At 41.8% G+C, this 25,749-nt stretch overlaps 1 protein-coding gene across 1 annotated transcript in view; it reads right to left on the reverse strand.

Annotated features, from left to right (window-relative positions):
* The window catches only part of epb41l3b (erythrocyte membrane protein band 4.1-like 3b), a 47,952-nt gene that overhangs the window by 14,348 nt on the left and 7,855 nt on the right, over positions 1-25,749 (reverse strand). The window contains exons 3-15 of the mRNA XM_085379064.1: positions 22,594-22,737; positions 12,459-12,563; positions 12,188-12,230; positions 11,994-12,069; positions 11,565-11,783; positions 9,602-9,689; positions 7,562-7,714; positions 5,198-5,295; positions 4,584-4,759; positions 4,115-4,320; positions 3,131-3,715; positions 1,728-1,781; positions 114-179 (exon numbers count right to left, since the gene is read on the reverse strand). Coding sequence (XP_085235190.1) covers positions 114-179; positions 1,728-1,781; positions 3,131-3,715; positions 4,115-4,320; positions 4,584-4,759; positions 5,198-5,295; positions 7,562-7,714; positions 9,602-9,689; positions 11,565-11,783; positions 11,994-12,069; positions 12,188-12,230; positions 12,459-12,563; positions 22,594-22,737 — 2,013 coding nt within the window. The remainder of the gene's footprint in view (positions 1-113; positions 180-1,727; positions 1,782-3,130; positions 3,716-4,114; positions 4,321-4,583; positions 4,760-5,197; positions 5,296-7,561; positions 7,715-9,601; positions 9,690-11,564; positions 11,784-11,993; positions 12,070-12,187; positions 12,231-12,458; positions 12,564-22,593; positions 22,738-25,749) is intronic.

The following is a 25,749-nucleotide window of genomic DNA, read 5'->3' on the forward strand; positions in this document are numbered from 1 at the left end:
AGCAGCCACTCATCAGTTAGACACATCTGTTACCACTTCGATTACCAGTTAGGTTTCCTCTTACCAAAGTAACCTGCATGCACATTTCAGTCATGCATTTTTTTCTTACCAACCTCTAGCATCAGATTACTATGTCTGATAAAAACGTTTTCCCCTTTTACTCGTCTTATGAAACTATACTGCAAAGACAAGAAAGGGGGAGAGGAACTGTAAATAAGGGAATTAGATGCTTTATTAAAATCAAAATAGTTTTAGGAGAAACTGGGAGCCTCGGTTTGTACAGTATGACTGACAAATGAGGGTAAGCTTCAACGCACTGAAAAGTTACAGGTTATGAAGAACCTTGAAAACTGAAATCTGAGTCCTGGGTGTAGCAACAGCAGGAAATTAAACATAACCACGACTCCACAAAAAAGCAGCAGAAGTCTGCGCAGTGGATTTAAGCAAGAGTCTGATGTAAGGTATGATAGTGAGCATCAGCAGCAGCAGCAGCAACAGGCAAGCGAAGGCAGATGGATTGAACAAAATGACTGATGGCTGATTTGTGAGCGGCTCAGTGCATCTGATGTCGGTGTGATGCACTGAGCAGGGCTGCGAAGCAAGCCCGGTGTACCTGCGTCCGCATCTCAGAGTCCTCATCTGCTTCAGACTGGCAGCAAGTAAGGAGGAAAGCATAGAGACAGTGAGACAAGACAGTAATGCGCTATTAAAGAAGAGACGCAGATGGAAAAAAACAGGTGAAGGGAAAGAGAAAGCGAGCAACAAGGACAAGCAAGCAGAGGTAAGAGAGGGAAGGAACGGGTAAAGATAATGAACAGAAACTGACAGTTAGCTAATCCCCGGCTCTGAACAACTACAGTCCACGACAAAATATGTAACAAGGAACTGCAGCCATGTCCACCTTTGGATCTTTCCACAGGTTTAAAAGGACTGACAGCAAGTTTTATCAGGCAGCTGATTTCATTTCAACTTTCCAAATCAAAAAGTGGAAGAAACTGAATAAACAGTGACTTTCTCTGCTCTATACTACACAGCTATTGAGCTTATTCTTAAATCAATGAACAAGTATTACCAACATCCACAAACCAAGTGGACGTTGACTTGTGTGATGAGTTTTTCTTTAAAAAGCTCTCTTTTCTGACTTTAAGTGTAACCACCAGTATTTAGCCATTAGCTTCTAGCAACAGCTATTTCTGATGCTGCCAGACTTCAGAAGCGATTAGATAGAAACATCCAAATTAGTTTGGGATGGTTATGTCTCCCCCTTTATGGCCAAAATGAGCGTATTACAGGAGCTTAAGCTAACAGAATCTGGCAATATTTTTCACTTCAGATGATGAAATCAGACAGACACAAGAAGCCTGTCTGAAATCCTCTTCGTTTAAAAAACGCTTTTGTTTTTAGGTATTACAAATTAAAGTCTATCATCAACAGACACTGCAACAGGTGCAGGGCTTAGCCAACAGTCAGTATTAATGGAGTCTGTAGAAAAGACTGATAAAGAGATAAAAGTGCAGATACTGTGACATGCATTTTAATACATAAAAAAGGGAAGGAACTAAAATGGCATAACAAGATCCAGAGCACGACATACACGACTTTTGCATTTTCGCAAAAAACGTTTCAGTGGTTACCAGACCTATAATTCACCAGCACTTCCTTGCTTTTCCTTTTTATTCTGTATTTCCTGCATGCCTTAATTATGATGGTTTTCTTTGTGTACAAACCTCTGTAGCGGTCATCTCTCCATCAAAGGCAAAATCAGTTTGTTCGCTGTCAGTCTGCATTCACAGACACACCCAAACGGGTCCAAGTCGAAAGCAAGAAAAACAAGAACAACCAAACTTGTGAACTTTTGACTATTTGCATTTATGCTCTACAGAAATTCTTCATAGCCACAATAATGGGGAAGATGGAAATGCATTGGCTGTTTGCACTGTCAGCTACAGATTATTAGACAATACTGCAGATACGTTCTGCAAAAGAACAACCACAAAACAAACAGTTAAAAAGCAAATGAAAAATAAGCAGAAGCAAAACAGACTCAGAGGAAGATGAAACCTTCGGTCAGTCACTTTGACATTTCAGGGTAACATTTGATATATATTTTTTAAATCAATAATACAAATTTGTGATTACGAGAGGCTACATCCTGGTTTATGTCAATCACTCCACGTGGATATGACATTTGCTGTGTAGTCACTGTACAAACACAAAACACTTGACAGTAAAAATTTGTTGCCGAACAGTAACCTGACTTTCAGGCCCTCCCCCTCCTCTCACGTCATGCATGCTGGGGTGATTAGGATGCATTTATCGGTCACCGTCTCTCTGCATCACAGCGTGTATTACACTACACTCATAATTGGTGACTGCAAAGAGTGCTGCTTGAGGGAAAGGTAGCACATCTTTGCACTCCACATGGCAAGCCTCTTCACCGAAACACTCGGTGCCCTTTTCAGCTGATGTTCTGTTTGAATGATTCATTTTAATTAGTGCTGCTCTTCTGGACGCAATGCAGAGAGACTGAGTGCAGATATATATGGATGTGTTCCCATGCAGCTGGTATGGATAACGGTTTAATCTATAAAAGCCCTGAATGTACATGATAACACTGAGATGGGTTAGCCACAAAAGCCGTGTTTTTCTTTGTGGGGTTTGGTGAAGGATTAGTGACTAAATGAAGACAGGTGACTTCTTCTGATACTCATAATCTGTAAACACAATGTGCTCATTCAGATAGTGAAATAGTCACATGATGAACTGTTTTTTTCTTCAGTGAGAGTTCATGGTAACGTGTCACTGAAGCAGCTCAGAAGCTCTTAATGTCCCTGACTATTTGTGTCTAACCCTCTCTTTAAACATACATCAAATATGAGATGGTGAGACTTGCAAGTTCATCTCCGTGTACTCGTGATGCTGATGAGGATGTAGTCTACAGGATGAATGTGACTGGGCAGAGATGAGGTTCTGAAAGTAGGAGACTGACAGACACTGGGACAGACAGTCTCCAGGTCGGCTCTGAACTGGTGAAACGGCAGAGGACACGGTAAGGGGTTAACCGATATCATGGACTGTCATTCTAAGCCAGGGGCGGGTACTGGAACATACAGGCGTCCGCAAAACACACCTCCTCTTCCTCTGAACTGTCATTGTCATGGTAACTCTGGGCTAGGGAGGCGGTCAGGGAGGCTGCCTTGGGCTCCAGGTAGCAGAGGCACAGCGCCAGCGGGAAGGAGAGGGTGAGGGCATAGGGCACAGAGAAGGAAGTGGAAAGCAGGAAGAAGAAGATGAAAAGGAAGCAGGGGATGAGTGAAGGTGACTTAATGGGGAGGAAGTTCTGCGCACACTCAGGAAGGAAGCGCATCTCTGACAGGTCAGGGAATGTGATGTAGCCATCCTCATCTAGGATGGACGACAGGTCGGGCAGGTGCAGGGAGAAGGAGAAGAGCGTGCCGCCCCGGCTCTTGCCCTGCTCCAGCCTCTGCTTGCGGGCTGACAAAAGCAGAGCCTGCTCCTCCAGCAGGGCGGCTTTATGGTCGGCGCGGGCTTGCCGGCGGCGGCACCCGGTACTGCTCTTGACTGGACTGACTGATGAAGCTCGCTTGCGGGCGTTCTCCCTGTGCCTGCGCCGTACTTTAGCTGATGAAATGGGGGATGAAGGGAGCGAGAGCTCAGAACGGAGGGGGTCAGATGTGAATGCATGAGGGGTGCACTGACAGAGGGAAATGACAATGAAGAGATGGCCGTGTGTGTGTAGGGGAAAGGAAGGGGGCGAATAAGCATGAGCACACACACGAGTATAGTGTGAGGGTCAAAGGAAAAACAAGAAAAGAAAAGCTAATTAGTAAAGCGCACAGAAAATGAGAAAAAGCATTTAGGCCTTGTCTACTGCAGAGGGTTAAGCTGATAGCAAGTGGGAAATTCTCATCAGCCAAGAAGAAGTCTATTAAGAAAGAAAGCAAAATTAAAATCTCAGAAAGGGCTTAAAACATAATAACTGCAGCTTCTAAGAAACAATCTTAGTCTTTCACGTGTAGCACCTCTCTGAATCAAACAGAAAACATCCAATGTCTCTGAAGTCCTTGAAGTCTAAATGTGGACAGCAACTTACCTTTGTGTCTTGTCTGAGCGGTGATGTGGCAGCAGGTTCTGGTGTCTCTGCTGTGTCCTTCTTAGCGTCCCCCTCCTCAGCCTTCTCTTCCTCTGCTTTTTTCTCAGTTGTTACAGTGGTGATAATGTCTCCCTTGGCAATGACTTTGGCTTCCCCGTCAGCAGCATTGTCCTTCATCAGGGTCTCGTGGTTCTCCATAATTGGAGCTGAAACACCAGAGGACAAAGATGGATGTGATGGCCAACTGCATGTCATTCACTGTGAAAAAGCTTTGATTTGCTCCTGGACATTGCTGCTATTATATCCTTTATGCATTTGTCACTGTGCTGCTAAACATGCACCAAAAATTTAACAGCTACGTTAACAGTCAGGTGAAAATATTTTTCTTCCACTTTCCCGAGGCATAGCAACTTTCTCTTGTACAGAAACACTTCCAAGAATCTCTGTCTCTGAAAAACCAACACCTCACCTCCATCTAAGCTGCGGGACATGTTGTAGCGTTTGCTGGAGGTGCGTTCAAAGAACGGAGCAGGTCTGATGATCTGAGAACTGGCCCTGCGTGTCTGAGCCTGTGTTCTGCCGCTGTAGCGAAATTTGGAGCCGAGAGTCAGGAACTTCTTTGGGGGTGCCTCGGGGGATACGAGCCTGTCAGAAGTTACCAACACTCACATTATTCAAACCAAAAATAAAAACACAGATTTAAGCATAGTGCTCTGAAACGCTAACTGCTACTTTAGTGAACATTCCCCAGAGAGCCGTGGGGCTGAGCACGCTACTCAAAACCTCCCTTTTTTTTTTTTTGCTTAAATGAACAAACTTCGCATGTTTTCAAAACGGCAACAACTATTAAGAGTCTGGACGATGCTTCTCTCACGACATGAATTCGTGTATAATGATTAGCAGTAAATCTGTGCCGACAAAGCTGTACGATCACATGTCTGATTCACAAATTCATTTGGGAAACAATGTATTATGCATGGTATTGAGTGGAGAATAAGCTTGAGCTGCCGAGGTGCACATATTATTTATAATTAAAACTTCTCAATGCTGTGTTCTCATCACAGGTCTGTTGCTTTTTCTTACCTGAAGAAGGTGTGGTGTTCCACGCAGACTTTCCAGAGCCTTTTGGCAGCACGATGATTTGGAAGCTTGAAACCAATCGTGCTTTCAAACTGCTCGAACTGCAAGTGAGACAAAATGCTGTGGTATGAGTCACCATGGAGATCCCTTTGACAATCACAATTCATTACTTTTCCCCCTAATCATATTAATGTGTTTTTATAAGGTATTTGTCTTTAATTAAAAGGATAACTGCTTTGCATTCTAGCTTGATAATACCGTAATGAATTGTGTTCACTTAAATTAACATTTGAAAACAAAGAAGGAAATTCGCCCAACTTTCTTTTTCCCCAAAGCGTTGCTGAACTTAGCCAGTAATTGCTAGATGCCCAGAGGCAGCAGCAGTTATTGGCTCTTCTCTACTTCATGAGATTTCTGCAAGAACTGATGTCAACTATTCTAGGAATGTTTGGTTTCATTCTTCTTTCATACATGAAACAGTAACTGAACTGTTGATTTATTGTCAAATTACTGCATGAAGTCACTTTCATTATTACGGTTAGCTTTTGAAAGTACTAAATATAGTAAAGTTAAGCTTGATGGCGTTTGAGTCAAGTTTCCTCAGAGTATCAGTGGTACAGATGGTGTGTGTGTGTGTGTGTGTGTGTAACACCGATAAACGCTCTCCCCGGTTGCTCTAGACACTGAAATTAATTCCCTTTGCAGTAAAAGTACATGCACTTTGAAAAATCCAGCAACTAAGCACTGTCACATTTAGAAGGAAGCTGATGTTAAAGTATCGTTGTCGAGGAGCTACAACCCTGCTTGCTTCTAAATGTAACTGTTGTTAGTTGTTTGCTATTTTTAAGCTGTAAATGCAAACTACTAAAAATAAATAAAATAAGGTGACACTGTGAAGCAGAAACCATTGCTTCATTTGTTTTTGTGCAAATCAAAGTGACTACAAGTGCACTGAAGAAGCAACAACAAGACAGCCCACATAAAGGGAATGGTGATGGCTATAGACTTTTGCTGTCTGATGTGAGGAAATGGGGGCTATTAAGGGAGAGTTGGACTGAAGAGCTTCAACCCAGCTGCACAACAAGCATCTGCTGCTTTATGTGAGGAGAAACAGGATGAATGGTGCACGAGCACATCTCCTGGTATTTTGTCCATACTCTTGAGACACAGCAAACATTCTTGCAACAGCATGTACGGATGCGCCATCCTGGAGGAGCTGCACTACCTGTGCAACCTGACAGGGCTGCAGGTACCAGCAGGTCATGCTATCAGCAGTGACAAGGGCACAAGTGAAAACCAAAAGTAATCAGGAGAGACGACGGGAGGCGCAATGGTTTGCTGCCACCACCCGCAAAACAATTCTCTTTTTTGGTGCTTGTCTTGTTGTTGCCACTGTGCACCAAGGTAGAGGAAATGAATTCACACTGGTTAACATATCCTAACCAGACAGATTGACATCCCTGAAGTTTGACTGACTGTGTGCAATCTAGTGTCCCCTTTGAAAACCTTTGAAACAAACATGCTAAACAAGACAGCTTTAGTTTAAATGCAGATGCCTTACTTTGTTTAATACTTGCAAAAGCTAAGAGCAATAATTGGTAAAGCTGCATTCAATATTTAGAAGTGCAGCCATTCAAAAATAAATCAAAGTTAAAATCATCTGCCTCTAAATTACATATAGTGGTTCCATTATATTCTTAACCCTGGAGGTTGTTCAAAAACTCATCAGCTCTTAGAGATGTTTCATGAAGTCCAGAAGAAGTGCTACCCACTGCTGCCACAGGGTTTTTAGTAGCTACTGGCTGAATGCAGACGCCCAGCCAGGCAACTGAGAGCTAAGTTGTTGTTACTCAGTCTCTCTCTACTCCAGCTGAGTGGTCCATTGCTCTTCAGAATATTGCTTTAGTCTCCAAGCAAGAGGAAGTGCACACCAACATACCTCCATCCCACCATTCGACTTAGCAATCAAGTCAAATAAAGCGTATAATGGATGGCACGATCAGGCCCATGACTGCTTTTTTGCTGTCCTTGTGTTGTGGATTTTTAAAAGTGCTCTATAAATATGTATTTTTTTAGTTTAAGCATAGTGAAATCCCAGTGCTGTACTTTTGCCACAGATCTCAATGACACATTTTACAATCACCCAATTCCCTGCCCTAATTTTATATTCATATTTCCAACATAAATCAGCTACAGACTACAATGCACACATAGCAGAGATGGGGTATTATGAATGTAGTGGCAACAACACGTGTTAGAATTTAAATTACTGGTCTTTATAGCTGATACACAATTTCAAAAAGGTTTCTAGTTTATGTTTGCTGCTGCAAGAAAGTCATTTCCAGTATCTTCATAACGTATCTTTACCTCGCCGGGCCGGATTTTGATGTAGAAGTTGTTCCTTTTGTAGGAGATTTTGAGGATTTTGGGCCAGGCGAATCTGTTGATCCGCAACCTGTCTCTGTAGATGAGTAGGCCACTTGCACAAACTCCCAGCATAATCTCCACACCCTCCGAGTCCTGGAAACAACACAAACATCAACACACGACAAAGCAAAATATGGAAATACGTTATGTTTGAAATATTGTTTACAAGATGTTATTTAACACAAAGTCCTTGACAAGCTTTACAAAGAAGTTCACTGACCACGGCACCGTTTTCTTTTTCTTTTTTGTGGTCTCTAAAATATGAACTTCCATAGACTCTACAGGATATACGGGAGGCGTTTAGGTGACGGTGCACAGCAGGACAAAGTGGAGTTTAAGATAAGAGCCAGGTTTGTGATAATAACAGGGTTAAGCAGGCAGGTGGAGAGTAGATTCAGGCATATGGCACTCTAAACTCTTCTATGCAGGCTGTGTGGAGTTTGGATTAAGACTGAAGGGGTTCCAACTGGCAAAAGGAACAGTGAAGTTTCGGGAAATGGTGGATGAAGCACAAAAATGACGCTCTTCACTGCACAAAGCATGAGATGAGCAGGTAAAAATGAATGACGACGTTTTGAAAAGGCAGGCGCTGATCCAAAGCATGAACAACCAGCCTTAAGTGATTTGTGGGGTGCTTAAAATGACACCTTTGAAGGAAACCATGCACAAGTAGAGACCACATAGACACACACTCTCATTCGGGCAAAGCACATGGAAAGCAGCCTCTTACCTCTCCCTCAGCTGGAGCCAAGCATTCATAGAGATTCCCTACCAACTTTGCATTTAGTGAGAGAGGAGAGAAGACAAAAGAGGGATGCTGGTCTGATATGTACATCTTTTTCTTGTGTATCAAAACTGTGACTCACAGAAGCAACACTGAGCATTGATGTCTGCTCGTTTGATCAAGGCCGCTTCCGCATCTCTGTCATCTCCTCTATTCTGATCTAAATCTGTGAAGGCAATTTCCTCCCCATCATGTGCATCTAGACCCTTTTTTGACTTTCAAAGCACATTTGATAACAGATTCATATCAAGAAGACTGATGGCTGTAATTTTCTTTTATGACAACAGCGGCCCCGCTGTCCTACACCAGCTCTCTGTTTTTACCGCCCGTTTTCTAGTGACATATTTGATCCAATCTGGACAGTAGAATAAAACAGATGGGAAATTATCCAAGTCAAGCTGGGCTCCAGACCCCCTCCCACCTATCGCCCCTCTTAAACCCATCCCATCCCCAGAGAGGCAACAGTGACACAATGTCAGTCAGTCAGGGGAGCAGCGGTGGCATGTTAAATTGAGGCATTACTGTGGCAGCCATGATGTGTCTGAAGCAGCAGTGTTGTGGTAGCAAGCGTCAATACCGACTGCATGGGTGATGTGTTTGTATAAGACCTCACACAGAAAACGCCAAAAACAGTTTACGTCCACATTCTGAAAAACATGAATTGTTTTGAAACACCCACCACGTCTGACGAGGTGAAAGTCCTTCAGCTCCACCTCTTTGTTTATAGTAACAAATTAAATAACTAGTTTTTACATTTTGGTGTTTTTATCTTAGGCCTCTGTGATATCGTGGTAGCTAAGTCCATCTTTTACACAGACTATTCTAACCTCACATAAAGGTGAAGCCTCTCATTTGTGTAAATTAGCGATATATTCATGTACTGGTGGGAGAGAGACTTTTAGACTCTGTGCCAATGTTAACTTCATATTTAATGAGTAAATATGAGACTGAGCGATGGTTGTTTGCTTTCTTGCACATGTCGACTGTAAAGAGGGGAAAAAAGTTACTGTTTGGTTTGCATGTATAATGAAGCACGCTGTAAAAACTCACAGGTTAACCTTTAAAAAAAACAACTAAATCGATTTCCACATTTGACTTCACATTAACCAGTTAGGTTGAATTCTATAGACTGATATATCATTGTGTTGTAAGAAATATTAATAAATAAATACTTAAGATTTGTTGCGATTTGCTACCTTAGCGTGGTGGAGGTCCACACCGTACATGGATAGCTTCTTGGCATTTTCCAAGAAGTGCATCTCGGCATCAGCCGGTGACATCCCCCTGAATGCACACAACAGAGCACGTCAGACATAAACACGTAAGGCAAAGAGATTTAAACCTCTCTTTTTTTCTTAAAAGCAGACTTAAACCTTTCTGACCAATGTGACGAGAGAGAGAGAGAAAATCTCTACATGGATTATTAGCAGGATTATAGCTTGAAAGATTTTGGAAAAAGGCTGTTTTCATGGATGTTTTTAGCTGAAGTTCTATTGAGAATTCTAAGTGTATCCATTTTTAGATTGTCTAATAGGGCTGCCACAAACAATTATTTTGATAGTCGACTAGTCACCGATTATTTTTGCGATTAGTCGACTAATCAGATCATCATCCATTAGACGTAAAACTACAGCTTATTGCACCAGCAGCATCTGCTCTTATATAACTATCATTAGCTTACAGCTTTAAGTGTTTAAGGTCTGTGCTAACTAAAAATAAAGACAAGATGATAGTTTATTAAATTTTAATGAAATTTGCAGATTGTTTCGGTGAAGTTTAATAAACTCCTTGCTATCTAAAATATAACAGGACACTGGAGTATATTCTGGAGCATCTCACACTTCTGATAATCAGCTGTCTGCTTGACGTTTATTCAGCTGTGTAAAAACTATAACTTTAATCTCAGACAAACTGATTTACTCAGGAACAAATAAAATACTAAAAAAAAAAAAAAGCCAAACAACAACATTTTAAGTTATCTAAGTGACTCATATATATTTAACCTGAGTAGCGAAAGACGGCGGTGGGTTTGAAAACGATTTGCGGGGAGTCCGGTGTTCTCACGGCGCTAGTGAGCCTAGCCCCGGCTCGCTAACGAGCTAGTGGGTAACAGATGTCTCCGAAAACGTCGGAGCGCTTTTGAAAATATGTGGTGTCCTGATAAACTGAGCAGATATTTGAGGTTTACACAGCTACATTCTCGCCTGAAAATATGTTAAACGTTTATTTTGTGACCCAGAAAGAATAATAAGAGTAACATTAAAACTAACTAGCTGCCGCCATTGTTGGAAACTGCGCTGGGCCGCGCTATGAATTCTGGGACACAGCTGCTTCTTCTTCTTCTTCTTCGGGGTTTAACGGTAGCTGACATCCTTGTACATGCAATGCTGCCATCTTCTGTTTCAGTCCGTTATTACACTCTTAAATCCTGCCACATATTCCTGCGTCTTTTGTGATCGTACAAAGTTTCAAACGACGCGTCGACTATTAAATCAGTCGTCGACGATTTTGATAGTCGACGTAATCGTGACTAGTCGACAAATCGTGGCAGCCCTATTGTCTAAGACCCTAATCCTGGAAATGTCACTGCAGCCAATGGACCAGCATCAAATTACAGACAAATCATTGCAATAAAGGGGAATGAGGGGGCTCAAAAGAGAGACTTAGGTCAGATTGTGAATGTTCACTCAGATTCACAGATTGATTCAAGGCCTAATAATGACATAAAAACTAGATGTGCAATTCAACTTCAGATTTATGAAGAATTTGACCAGAGGACCTTATTACACACGTCATCACTAAATGCAAACAGAGCATTTTATTAGTAGAAAAAAAATGATGGGTCCTTTTTAGTGCTGTCAACGTTAATTTCGTTAAACTGACGTTAACGCGCTAACTCACTAACGACATTAACATCATTTTAACGAGATTAACGCTGACAGCACTAGTCCTTTTATGTTCTATGTATCATATGCGATCCATTCAGTGAGACGAGAAAAGCAGTTTATATTTTCTAAAAACATTCTACGAACATGTCATGTGTCATTTCCACAGAAGAAATTTAAAGTGACATGTTTATGACCACCAATAATAAATTCACTGGACTATTTGACACCCTTCTGACTCTTTCTATTAATAAATAGCACTACAGATACTAACTTGTAAGTCTTGTGGAGCTCCATGACCTTCTCCTCTAGCTCTTTGGTCTGGTTGGGTGCGAAGCGCAGTTCACTGAGGTAGTCGCTGGCGAGTTCCTCTGAGTCATAGTCTCCAAGTTCGGACTGCGCTGTATACGAGCCCAGCACCGTGTGGGTGGCAAAGGAACAGGGCAGGCGACCTGAAACTACATCATCCCTCAGCTGCAAGCACAGGTAGTACCTGAGAGAATGAGGACAAAATATACAATATATATGTAAACAAAACTGCAATTTCGTGTTTTTAAAAAAAAAAAAAATCATATCTAATGTCTGGATTTTCTCATTTCTTTGAAAACTTCCTGAGATTTTTAAGTGCTAGAAGTACATTTTTATGCATCCAAGTCTATAAAAGGTTTATAGAAGAACATAAGCAAAGGACAGCAAAACAGACCTTGTGATGTCCTCAGTCAGTTGTGAGGGGTCTGGTGGGTAAAACTTTACATTGAAAGCAAAGTTCCAGGGTCCAGCTGAGGTATCGACAGAACATCAAATGATTAAAAATCAACATTCAACAACATCAAAGGCTTCACTTGGAAATTCAGAGGATATAACAATCAGGTAGCTTCACTGGATTGCTGCACTCACTCCTGATCTGCTTCTTCAGCTCCTTGGAAGGATCCAGCCAATTCTGCGAGACAACCACAGAAGATGAAACATGAAATCATCTCTAATTTGGGAGCAAATTACCAAGAACTCAGAGGGGGAAATCCTGCCTGGTATGCATATGTAACAGTTATCTTATAAATGTCTTCTTGAAAGAAACATTTAACTTCATTTCCTACCGTCGATGAACCACTTTCCAAGTAAAAATATATAACATGTTAGTTAATAAGATTGCCTTAAAATAAAAAAGTACCTTTTGATTCTCTACATCTCTATATGTAATGCCAAAATAGTCCTTCTCTAGTAGGTTGAGGTGATCACACACTTTATCAAAGAGGAACTGGCCCTTGGCTCGTTTCTGTGAACAGAAAAAGAATAAAAGCACATGTTGAATGCAGAGTCATTTGATGGGTATACTGATGTGAAACATTTGAACATACAGAACACAGAAACTCATTTAAAATAAACAGTCACACCGAATTAGATTAGTAGGATTGTGTAATTTCTTTTAAGAGTTTTTCCAGTAATGCAAACTCTTCATTTGTCCTGATTTGCTTAACAATTACCCACAAAATAATGATAAACACAAACAATAAAGCAATATCATTAATCCATGTTGCAGCTTAAAAAGCTATTTTATGCTGCCGTGGGACTGCGTTCCCCTTCAAGTCCTTCTCTTCTTATTGTTATCTCGATAATTAAATGAAAGTGAGCTCATCTCTGCAAAACCCCATTATGAATATAAATTTGTGAAAATGAAGCAAATTATTATTATTATTCTGCTGCGTGATGTAAGCCTGGGTACCGGAGACACAATCCACCAACCTGGCAACTCTGGATCGATTCCCTCTATAAAAAGCATAAACACACTTTCAAATTCCTGACCATTGGTTGCGTGAATGCATTACATCGATCGACTGCACATCTGAGTGCTGGACGTCATCAGCTGGAGCTTTGTCATCCCCCCCTCGTGAAGAGGTTGGACTTCCAGGACTCATTTGACCAGCTCACAGAGGATATTTTAAGGCCCGAGTTGCCATGACACAGACGTCTTCTGCTTGCACAAAACCAATGCCAGCTCGTCACGTTTGGATCGGCTGAAGCCCACAGCCACAGCCTAACCTATCCAGAACACGGCTATTTATCTGCCACACTCACATGGATGCAATAATACATCCTGGATGTGAAACAAAGAACTAACGGGTGTGTGCATGAGCACACACACATCTTTAAATAAGAAGATTCTTGCATGTGTGTGCGCGTGTGATTTTAACAATGCTGGTAGAGGTGCTGGTGGCAGAGAGTTAATCCTACCAGAACATCTCCGAGGGAATTAGCACAGTTATGTCAGACTACTGCTGCCTGGGTGTGACAATCTCCTCTTAATGCAACACTTAAAGCTGGCTGGCTTAAATGACACAGACAAAAAAAAAAAAAAAAAAAAAAAAAATGGCTGTGATATGCAAACAGAGGTTTTCAGATCAGTCAAATAAGCTGCCAATCATTAAACTATATCTATAAATAAGCTAATGGGGTACTGCACACGTATTCCTGGAGTTCTCTAGCAGAAGAAAGACCAGAAATCAGAAGTATACTGATCTTAAATTGTGAAAGCTTGATCAATCAGGACAGTGAGACCGTCACAGAGGTTAAACACTCCTAAGGATTAAAAACTGATTGTGCATCAAACCATGCATTATGGTTTATCTGTTACTTTAATTAGTTTTCTAGTCATTTTAAGAACACTTTCAGTCATTACTTGACCTATAAAATGTTAGACAACACATTTTTCCAGAGTCTTTGTTCCCTTCAGGCATCCTGTGTCATCCAACTGACTGTCCAAAAGCCAACAATAATAATTTCACAAAGATAAAAAAGACTAAATTTGATTAACTGACTATCAAAATAGGCTAAATAACTGCCTGCCAACAGACTCACTGACTAATCACTTTAGCTCTAATTAAAGCCAAAATTTAGCATGAATTCTCATGTCCTTAAGAGAAAGGATGATTTAACTGAAAGCAATTCAACACATTGTGTGGGATGTTTTTCTGCCTCCAACAACCTTTGAAGTGAGGGAGAGCGGTTCAGCTGTTCTGTGTCATAGAAAATGATAGGAAACGATTAGTGCGGACATTTTTCCCCCCACAGGAGGAAATTAAATTGAGCTGGAAAACTACAAGGTCAGGAGGATAAAAATGTCAAATCCTGACATTCTGGACCAGTTTCAAGTCTGGACTGGGAGGAGGAGAAGAACTCCCTGGCAATTATGAGGGTCTTCTGACATCAGCTGTACTACTGTGTTAAACACCATAAGCTGACCTGGCTTTTGTCCGGCTCACCCTCAGCTGCAGGAGCACACAGAGCATTTTTTCCCCCTAAAGCTGAAATTAAATTCTTCTGACTGGTCATGTTAGTGCCTTAACTGTTGCTATGAAAAGCCTTACAGGAAGCAGCGAACTTATTAGTCTCCTGCTTTATATCATAGTGATTGCAAGTATTAGTCACTGTTGTAAACAATGCACAAATGGAGACACCTTTACTGTGATTAAGAGCATTATCAAGCAGGTGTCATGCACGCCACTGCATCGACTAACACAGCCTGATTTTGTAGCATTACTCGTTAAAAAGGTGTGCAGAAAAGTAAATGTCCCGAGTAGGTGTAAAATTTCTGCACCCACAAATTAAAAAATATAAATAAAAAAAAAAGCACTGCTTCTTAACACAGAGTGTCACAAAATGTCTATGTTGTGCATTTCTAAGCAGAAAACTGCACTGTAACAATATTGTTATTCATTTAACCAGGAGTGTCAAATGAAAGGCCCTGGGTCCAGAATCAGCCATGTCAGACTCCAATTCGACCCACTGGAAGGTGTTGGAAAATGTGAACGAGTGTATAGATTTTGAACTTTTACAGCTTTTTCTATGAATAAAGCCCCCCCCATTACCATTTATACTACACCAAAGTAGTAAAGTAATAGATAAACAATTGAATAAGATAAAAATTCCTGTTTTTACAATCTAGCACCCTCACCCGATGTTGGCTTCATCGGGTGAGGGCCTCCAGCTCGCACTGGGAATGAAGATCAGCACCTCCAAATCTGAGGCCATGGTTCTCAGCCGGAAAAGGGTGGAGTGCCCACTCCGGGTCGGGGATAAATGGTAAATGGTAAATGGCCTGTATTTATATAGCGCTTTACTAGTCCCTAAGGACCCCAAAGCGCTTTACATATCCAGTCATCCACCCATTCACACACACATTCACACACTTGGGGATGAGTTCCTGCCCCAAGTGGAGGAGTTCAAGTATCTCGGGGTCTTGTTCGCGAGTGATGGGAGAAGGGAGCCGGAGATCGACAGACGGATTGGGGCTGCAGCTGCAGTAATGCGGACGCTGCACCGGTCCGTCGTGGTGAAGAGGGAGCTGAGTGTAAAAGCGAAGCTCTCAATTTACCGGTCGATCTACGTCCCTACCCTCACCTATGGCCACGAGCTGTGGGTAGTGACCGAAAGAACGAGATCGCGGATACAAGCGGCAGAAATGAGCTTCCTCCGAAGGGTGGCTGGCCTCTCCCTTAGAGATAGGGTGAGAAGTTCGGCCATCCGGGAGGGGCTCAGAGTAGAGCAGCTGCTGCTCCACATCGAAAGGAGCCAGCTGAGGTGGTTCGGGCATCTGACAAGGATGCCCCCTGGGCGCCTCCTGGGTGAGGTGTTCCAGGCATGTCCCACCGGGAGGAGGCCCCGGGGCAGACCCAGGACACGCTGGAGAGATTATATCTCTCGGCTGGCCTGGGAACGCCTTGGTATTCCCCCGGATAAGCTGGAGGAGGTGGCTGGGGAGAGGGAGGTCTGGGCCTCTTTGCTTAGGCTGCTGCCCCTGCGACCCGGCCTCGGATAAAGCGGATGAAGATGGATGGATGGATGGAATACAATCTAGCATTAAAAAAAAAAAAGTTTTTCTGGTTCAATTCGGTCCATGGTAAAAAAGAAAAGACAAAAAAAGTAACATTTTTGACACCAACTAAATAAGCACTAACTTCACGTTTTATAAGTACGGGACAGTCTAGGCAATGAGCTACGCTTGAGCTATGAGCTAAAGGTTAAATGTGAATTTTCTCATTTTTGCTTGATGTTTTTGTATAATCAAACATTTTAGACGATATAATTGTCAACTTTTCTCTGCTTTATATTTCTTACTCCATAGAGTAGTTCATATCCCCTCTAATACACCAAATCCACCGTCATCTGGAAGTATTCCCTAAAATAATGGATCTTAGTGTTCAGAAATAGTAAAGTGGGGCAAAGAAAGCCTTTGCTTTGCCCATCCTAGCAGGTGGGCAGCACTGGGAGCTTACAGGATAGTAAGCAGATGGGATGCAATAAGTAAACACTAAGTATTAAGATGAAAAAAGAAAAGAATTTAAAATTAGAAACTTTATTTAATTATCAATTTTTCTCTTTTGTGAGCTCCTTATAACTGACTGTCTATTCATAATAATCTGAAGTAAACTCAATTAAAATAAACAAATGTACTGATACATTATAAATAAATCTCATAAGGTAACATGTTTGAAAGCACACGATTAGGTCACATCTTGCTGCTGTCTGGTGTAACCCTACTGATTACACACACAAGATCAGTTTGCTTAAGAAAAGCATCAATAACGTTTTCTGTGAATCTGGAGGAGTGGACTTCAGTCAGAAAAAACCTAAAACAACAACCCTTGGTGGTAAAGGTTATCTCAGCTTTGGCTTAAAGACCTTTATCTCTTAATATTAAGCTTACTTTAAACCATTTACAAGCCAACCAAGCCAAACTAAAACCAAAGATGCTGCTTAGTTGTGTTTGTGTTTTGGTGCTTGAGCCATGTTTGGTAATAACACAGAAGGCACGTTGCCTAGCAGCAGTAAATTAGTAAATGGCCTGCATTTGTATAGCGCTTTTCTAGTCCATAGGACCCCAAAGCGCTTTACACTACATTCAGTCATTCACCCATTCACACACACATTCACACACTGGCGATGGCAAGCTACATTGTAGCCACAGCTGCCCTGGGGCACACTGACAGAGGCGAGGCTGCCGGACACAGGCGCCACCGGGCCCTCTGACCACCACCAGTAGGCAAACATGGGGTTAGTATCTTGCCCAAGGATATTTGGCATGCAGCCAGGATGCAGCCTGGGATCGAACCACCGACCTTCTGATTAGTGGCTGACCTGCTCTGACCTGCTCTGCCACCTGAGCTACAGCCACCCAGGGTGAGATACCCCTTTACCCCTCGTGTGACCCTCGTGAAAAAAGGGTCCCGTTTGGGTCCCTTTTTTCATGAGGGTCACACGAGGGTTAAATTACCTGCCATTTGTGAAAGAAGGCTTCAGAGTCATGTTTTGAATTTTTCAGGTTGTGTAACACATTTATTAAACATTTCAATAAAACATGAAATGTTTTTAATTGAAAATTCTCAAAAATGTCTTTGTTTTCTTAAAGTGTTCATATTTTAGACCATGTGTAGCTCTTTCAGCATAAACTAAAACAAATAAAAAAAACTTTTTCTGACTTAAGGTTAACAAATCTGGACTGATCCCCCACTTCCACGTCACCATCCTTAATAAAAGTCCTTCCAGTGGCACAGTGGGCCTTCGTAATCATGCCAACCCACTGTGTCAATGACACCGATTCCCTCCAACAATTGCCCCCATTGCCCCAAACCAGCCAGCCAATCCCTCCATCCCAGCCCCTGGTGGGGAGGAATCCACTAAAGGAGATTTGCAGAGGAGGGTCTGCTTCTCTTTTTCAGCCTGAACACGTTTTGGGAATCCTACAAAGTTTCCTAACTTTGACAAAAGACTCAACTTTGCTATGGAAGAAATATTTCATGAGCCAAATGTCACATAAGTTCAGAAGTCAGACTTACTCCTGAATTAATGACACTCAGACAGAAAGAAAGACTGTTTGAAGGGCAGAAAGCAGCTGTTCGGCTGTGGAGCTAAACTCATATTTACAACAGAAAGGCATTTGCCTCAAAGGCTCTATTAGTTGTGAGGTTATTCCTGAATACTCGATACTTAAAGACTGCAGCTTATCAGAGGGTCCCACTCAAGCGAACAGTTCTGCTTTAGAAAAACTTTACAAAGCAGAAATAATAAGATAATACAAATGGAGAAATTCAAAACAGTCTGACACAGTTGGTCAAAACCACACAGCAAACCGACAAATAAATAAATAAATAAATAAAATTCTTTGACAGATTATCGAGCTCTGAAAGTAATGACTCCATCCACACTAGGGCTGAACGATTATGGAAAATAATCTAATTGCGATTTTTTGCCCCAATATTGCGATTGCGATGCGATATGCGATTATTTTTTAAGGTCTTTGTGTTCTGTATTATTAAACAAAGACAAGCAATACATCATATAGTATGGCCAATACTATATTACATTAATTTTAAACTGTTCTTTCCTGGAAGACAGACCTCTGTTATGATGACATGAGGTGATGCATGAATTGATGACTGACATTTTTATTTAACTTCTTCAATCACAACAGTATATTTGAACATACACAATAGTTTATTTTTAGCTTACAAACATCTGAGCATAAAGTGCTGACAAGGAACCCTGGTGTAAACATTAAAATGAAAGTCAGTACAATGTGCAGATTGCAGAAATATACATAAACAAAATCAGTGGCTTTACCACACTCAGTTTTTCGACATCTGTGAACTACTAGACAGTCATTCAATTAAAAAATAATATTAAATAAATAAAACTAATAAATAAAAAATACACACATCTTACTGATCTCTGCAGTCAGTAACATTACACATAAAGTGCAAACATAATAGCAATTGTATAAACACACACACAAACACGCCTTTAAAGTTTAAAGGCGTGAAATTGGACGGTCTAGCCTTCTGATTAGCGTCACCGCTGTCTCGGTGGAGTTTAATAAACTCGGCCGTCTGCTTCTTGCTATCTAAAATATAACCAGACACTGGCGTAAATTCTCGACTGTCTCATACTTCTGTTTAATAAGTTTTCTGTTTGACGTTTAGTCAGCTGTGTGAAAACCAAGGAGGAACCCACCCGGGGGATTAATAAAGTTTTATTTTATCTAATCTAATAACTTTAATCTCAGCCAAACCGATTTACTCACGAACAAACAAAACACTGAAAAAAGCCCAACAATAACATTTTTAGGTTGTCTAAGTGACTTATATATTACGTTTAACCCGAGCAGCGAAACTCCGCGGTGATCTGAAAATGATGTGCCGGGAGTTGTGCCGTTCTCGGCCGCATCAGTAACCCTCGAGCTCCCGGCTAGCTGTCGAGCTGGTGGGTAGCAGACGCCTCTGAAAACGTCGAAGCACTTTTGCAAATATGGGATATCTTGATAAACCGAGCAGATATTCGATGTTTACACAACTACTTTCTCGCCTGAAAATATTTTAAAAGTTTATTTTGTGACCCAGAAAGATTAGTATGAGTAATTTTAAAACTTAGTAGCGGCCGCCATTGCTGGAAACTGGAGTTTGGCTGGGCCGCGCTATGAATTCTGGGATATGGTAGTAATTTGGACAGCCTTCGGCGCGTCGCTGTGACGTAATCGGTCTACAAATGCGGCCTCAGGAGGATGCAGCCCATGAATTTGGACATGTCCAGAGTATAATCGCAGCCTTTGCGGTTAGAAAATTGCACTTGATCATGTCGCGATATTATCGCAAATGCGATATATCGTTCAGCCCTAATCCACACCCCGCCATGCTAATAATGATTAACAACCAACTCATGCTCCATTTCTTCTCCTCCCAAAATATCCCATTTCCATATTTAATTTCCCTATATTATGATAAAAGCCATGCTTCTAGGCTAGTGTGGGGTTCCGAGTTTCACATTTACAACACAAAGACACATGTTTTTCCACTGATTGTTGGCTCTCTTTTCCTCAAAGGGTTTATTTCTGGAGAGCAGATGAGCTTTGAAGTAAGAACTGAACATTTAAGAACCATTACATGAATATTTTGTTCCCCCCTACAGACTACCCAGAGAAGGTTTGGAGGAAAAACAAAATCCCATAAAACAGTTTGACAATGCAAATGCGAGTGTGCAGAGAAAAGCGTGAAATCACTGCTTCTAAGCAGGGCCGTCAAAACAGCAGCTTTATTCTGTTAATACAACGTGCAGGGATCATAAAAGTAACACACAGATGAATTCTGGGTAATGGAGAAGACCACTGGCACAAGCTATCAAATCATGTGAGTACTGATGATCACTGACGCCCTGACAGGAAACATTTGTTTTATATATTAAAGCAATACGTAAGGTTGCTCACATCGTTCAACTGTAATAATAATAATAACAATAATAATAATAATAATAATAATAATAATAATAATAGTGCAGTGGAACGCCATGAGCTGCATTTCACATGCAGAAGGAAAAATAAAGATAACTTTACTTGACAAATGTGATGGAACAGGGCTCATAAACAAGTTCTTATATAAACACGACATAAAGGGAGCCAACCAGCCATTCAGCAGTCAGAGCTGAAAACACTAGAAATCAGCCGATTCTGGTCCCCACCAGGCGATCGGAGTGTTTACACACATCTTCAACCTTTCCCTCTCTCTGTCTGTAGTCCCAGCCTGCTTCAAAATGGCCACCATCGTCCCTGTACCCAAATCCTCCACCATCTCCTCACTGAACGACTGGCGACCTGTAGCCCTGACCCCCATCGTGAGCAAATGCTTCGAGAAGCTGATCAGGGACTTCGTTTGCTCTGCACTACCCGACTCACTGGACCCTCTACAATTCGCATACCGCCACAACAGGTCCACTGATGATGCCATAGCCCTGACACTACATACTGCCCTCTCGCACCTGGAGAAGAGAGACACGTATGTGAGAATGCTGTTTGTAGATTACAGCTCAGCATTCAATACCATCGTTCCCTCGAAGCTGGACAGGAAACTGCAGGATCTAGGACTGAGCAGCTCCCTCTGCAGCTGGATCCTTAACTTCCTGTCTGACAGACGCCAAGTGGTCAGACTGGGCAGCATCACCTCATCCCCCATCACACTGAACACTGGTGCTCCACAGGGGTGTGTACTGAGCCCTCTCCTATACTCACTCTACACCTACGACTGCACAGCCACTAACAACTCCAACATCATTGTGAAGTTTGTGGACGACACTACAGTGGTGGGTCTTATCACCAACAGTGATGAGACGGCTTACAGGGAGGAGGTCAGCACCCTGACCCACTGGTGTCAAGACAACCATCTCACCCTCAACGTCGCAAAGACAAAGGAGTTGATAGTGGACTTCCGGGGGTGCAGAGAAGTACACACCCCCATCACCATCAACGGCGCTGCTGTGGAGAGAGTGAGCAGCTTCCGGTTCCTTGGTGTACACCTGGCTGAGGATCTTACGTGGTCAGTACACACAAACAAAACAGTGAAGAAGGCGCAGCAGCGCCTCTTCTTTCTCAGGAGATTGAAAAGATTCGGCATGAGCCCCCGCATCCTCAGGACCTTCTATCGCTGTGCCATTGAGAGCATCCTCACTGGATGCATCACCACCTGATATGGCAACAGCACCGCCTACAACCGCAAAGCTCTCCAGCGAGTAGTGCGGTATTCTGAACGGATAATTGGAGGTGAGCTTCCCTCCCTGCAGGACATCTACAGGAAGCGGTGCCTGAGGAAAGCGGGAAGGATCATCAAGGATTCCAGCCATAAACTGTTCAGACTACTTCCATCAGGAAGGAGGTTCTGCAGCATCCGGTCCCGTACCAGCAGACTGAGAGACAGCTTTTTCCATCAGGCCATCAGACTGCTGAACACGTCATAGACACCTCAGCTTCACTACTGGAACTTCAACATTATGCACTCCATACTGTACAGTAATGCCCCTTGTTTTGCACAATATCCAACTGCTAACCTCTGTATATTCTATTTGTGTTTACTCCATTTAATTTTTAAATATGCACACACACACACACACACACACACACACACACACACACACTTAGTATACACATTCAGTAATATGCATACACTCTTATATTGTACATATATTTATTCATATAATTCTCAGATTTAGCCATTCTTATATTTTGCTTGTTCTTATGTTATTGTATTTTTGCACACCTCTGTTGCTTGTGAAGCTCGCACACAAGAATTTCCCTCACATGTACTGTACCAGTGTACCTGCACATGTGATGTGACAATAAAAGTGATTTGATTTGATTCTTGCCTTCTCTTTTTGGACCTGAACAGTTTCCATGTGGCTCGAGTCTCTTACATATTAAAGTAGTGACGAAGCTGATGGAAACAGAATATTTAAAATGACCACCACTCTGTGTTAAACTTAAAGCGTCTCACCTCTACATTGAGCGTGAAGTCTAAGCCATCCAGCAGAGTGACTTTACACTGCATGATCTTCACCTTCTTGACTCCTCTCAGCGGAGACCTAGACAGACGACTGGTGGATGACCTGTGGGATACCAGATCCTCTTCCTGCTGCTCCTGGCAAAAAGAGGAAAATGTGTCACTTAAAAATAATGAGAATAATACATTTACAATAACAGTTTTCTACATTTGGGATAGAGCTGAGTGGAATTTCCTTGTTAAAAGTAATGAGCTGCTTCTACCTTGTCATGCTAATTGTGGATAGAGGCATTAACGTCTCTAAATGTCCACCAGAAGAGAAGTTTCCTTACCTAAATGACCGTTAATGTAAACCTAAAAATAGACACTGGGACCCTGACTGAGTGTAATCAGGTCCCACTGAGAACAGCTAGGGGTGTACCGCCATTTTGTCTTAAGGAGAGAAAATCCAATTTTCCACTTCGCTGAAAACAAAGCCTTTGCTGACTGACTTTATGCTGAATAGACGCCGTTGCTTCGAGATATTTTTCTTTCTTACATACAGTGAATTTAATTCCCCCCTTTTATTCTGATGAAGAACATTTCTTATCTTGCTCTTCAAGCCATTTTCATTGCATTGTTCCTGCAGTATCTACTGCAGCTCATGTGGACTACTCTCCCCGTAGACTCATTTTGATGTAGTATTAAACAATAGAAGCAGAATAAGATGACTCTAAAGAACACAAGAATGAAAGGTCAAGTTAACATTTCTAGGAAATACCACAAAACACATTCCCCCCCCATTTGTTTGACGTATGACTGGTGAGAACAGGCACCACAGATGTATGAAATCACAGTTACATGTGCACCCTGCTGGAGAACGTGCCTCGCAGGGAAGGCCGACAGTGTTGTGTCAGACTGGTGCAATTTCCCCTCAGTCTTGCTCCTGGCAATTCCCACAGCTCTAACACTGATGGTGCATCACTGATCATCCTCAGTGTGGAAAAACAAGGGGTGCATAATGTTGCTGTGTGAATTTGAAAGAATCCTGGGGTCGATTAGCTCAGTGGGCAACACTGCAAGTTATAAAAGAAGATCATATATATGTATAACTATTCCCCTGGAGCTACTTGGATCTAGGAGAATAGCAATGTTCACTTTGGACCAAACCACAAACTGTAGCCTGAGAGGTGAAGCCAAAAGGGAGCTGCCTTAGCATTTTCTCTAGTGGCCAGCAGGGAGCGACTCATCTATATGCAAAAAAGAAATCTCAGGTAGAAACCTGTAAGATAATGATCCCACTTCTCACTTGCCTTATTATCCCAGCAGGTGCTTTCCTAATCACTTTATGGTAACAATTGCCCATTCAATTGCTTCAATTCCTGATCCCGATTTCGATAAAAGCAGATGACGGAGCAGGAATGCTTTAGGACATGGCTATGCTGTGACTGACGAGTCACTACTGTGTGAGCACGCAGTGTCCTCGGTTTCTCAGAACACATGTTTGTGCTGGCCATATTACACCCATCTTTTATATCCAGTCTCTGTATACATCTTAAATATCTCACCAAGTGCTTGACTAATGTCTGAGAAATGCAGCACAAATAAGCATTACCCTGGGAAGACAGGGTAGTAATTGGATTCCCAGTATTTTGAATCCAGCGCCATCAATAGTCCAAGATTTTTGGTTTATGACTAAAAACCCCATTCCTAAGGACAACTGAGGCCAAAGGGAATATGCTGCTCTTTTAGCAACGCTAAATAGCTTTATAAAGATTGCAGACACAGTCAAGTTTTAGCATCTGAATGAAAGCAATGCTGCGCCCATGTAAAGCCTAAAGCTGAAATTAAAATCTGGCTACCACAGAAGTGTTTAATGTAGACAAATGATATCAATAACATCAATGCAAAATATTGTACAAGTCAGACTTTGTTAACATGAAAACATGTCATTTATTTCATCACCGTTTCACCACATTACCCTGCATTGTATATAATTAATTTATCCATCACATCGCCCTGCGACTGCTGCTCTCTCATTACAGCCTGTTATGATTCACGTGTAAGCTTCTTTTCAACAAAGGCACCATTTAAATCCTTCTCCTTTCCACATCATGATAAGAACCTGCTGAATGAGTGGGGTTGTGAGCCTGAGCACATTCAAACTATGGTTACACGCTCCAACATATTAAGAAGTTCAAAGTTCAAAGTCACCAAAAAAAAAAAATATATTGAACATGGATTTAAAGTTTTCTGAGTGAGTAAACACATCCTAGACGTTTAAAGCAACACAAACACTATGTAGACTGGGAATGTGACCTGTTAAGTTGTTTGAGATGTAACTTTTTATATACATTTTCCACTAACTACCACAGTAAGAGACCACATCTACAAGCATGTGCAGCTGGTGAAAATGTTTTTCTTTCAAGTAATAAATTAGAGAAGAAGCAGGGATCTACCTCACACTGAACCTCTGTAGTTTGGAAGCACTGGAAATTCAATCTGTAGATCGATTAAATAGTGAGCCAGAAGGCTGTTTGGGCCAAAACCTGAAGACAAGCACTTAGTGCTCAGATAACATCAGTAGCTTCCCAGGCTTCATCAGATATAACATGGATAGGCTACAGGGTATAATATTATACTACCAGAGATCACTGTTCTCTGGTTTTAGACTCGTCCAGCTTCTTTGTCAAACATGTAAAATCATTTAAACATGTTCATGCGTCGAAGTGGTGTGCAATCTTATGGATACATTTTAAAATACACCAAAAGTCTTCATCATAGTTCAGACTCAACTCAACGGGTTTAATTCCAGGTTGTTCCCTAAATTCTTCCAATCATTGTCCCCACAGCTGCAGGAAGTTGCAAATTGGGAGAGATGTAAAAAACAGTCAGTACAACAAATGATTGTTGTGATGATTGCAAATAATGCCAGGTTTCTACTGAACTACATTCATAAGTTATTCAACATAACAGCAAGGATGGCTGTGGCATCCTTGCTGTTATGTAGACAAGTTATTTAGAAAACCTGTGAAAGAGGCAAAACACAAAGACGGCAAAATAAAACAACTAAAATCATCCCTCACCAAACTGCCCGTGCGTGTGGCCGATCAGTGACAGTGACTATATCTGTCAAACTGCCTTAGTTGCTGTAAAGCCTGAAAACAAAGC

Source organism: Diplotaxodon limnothrissa, linkage group LG18, assembly GCF_057381915.1.
Source record: "Diplotaxodon limnothrissa isolate DT_005_m linkage group LG18, D_limnothrissa_male_GT1.1, whole genome shotgun sequence".
Lineage (NCBI taxonomy): Eukaryota > Metazoa > Chordata > Actinopteri > Cichliformes > Cichlidae > Diplotaxodon > Diplotaxodon limnothrissa.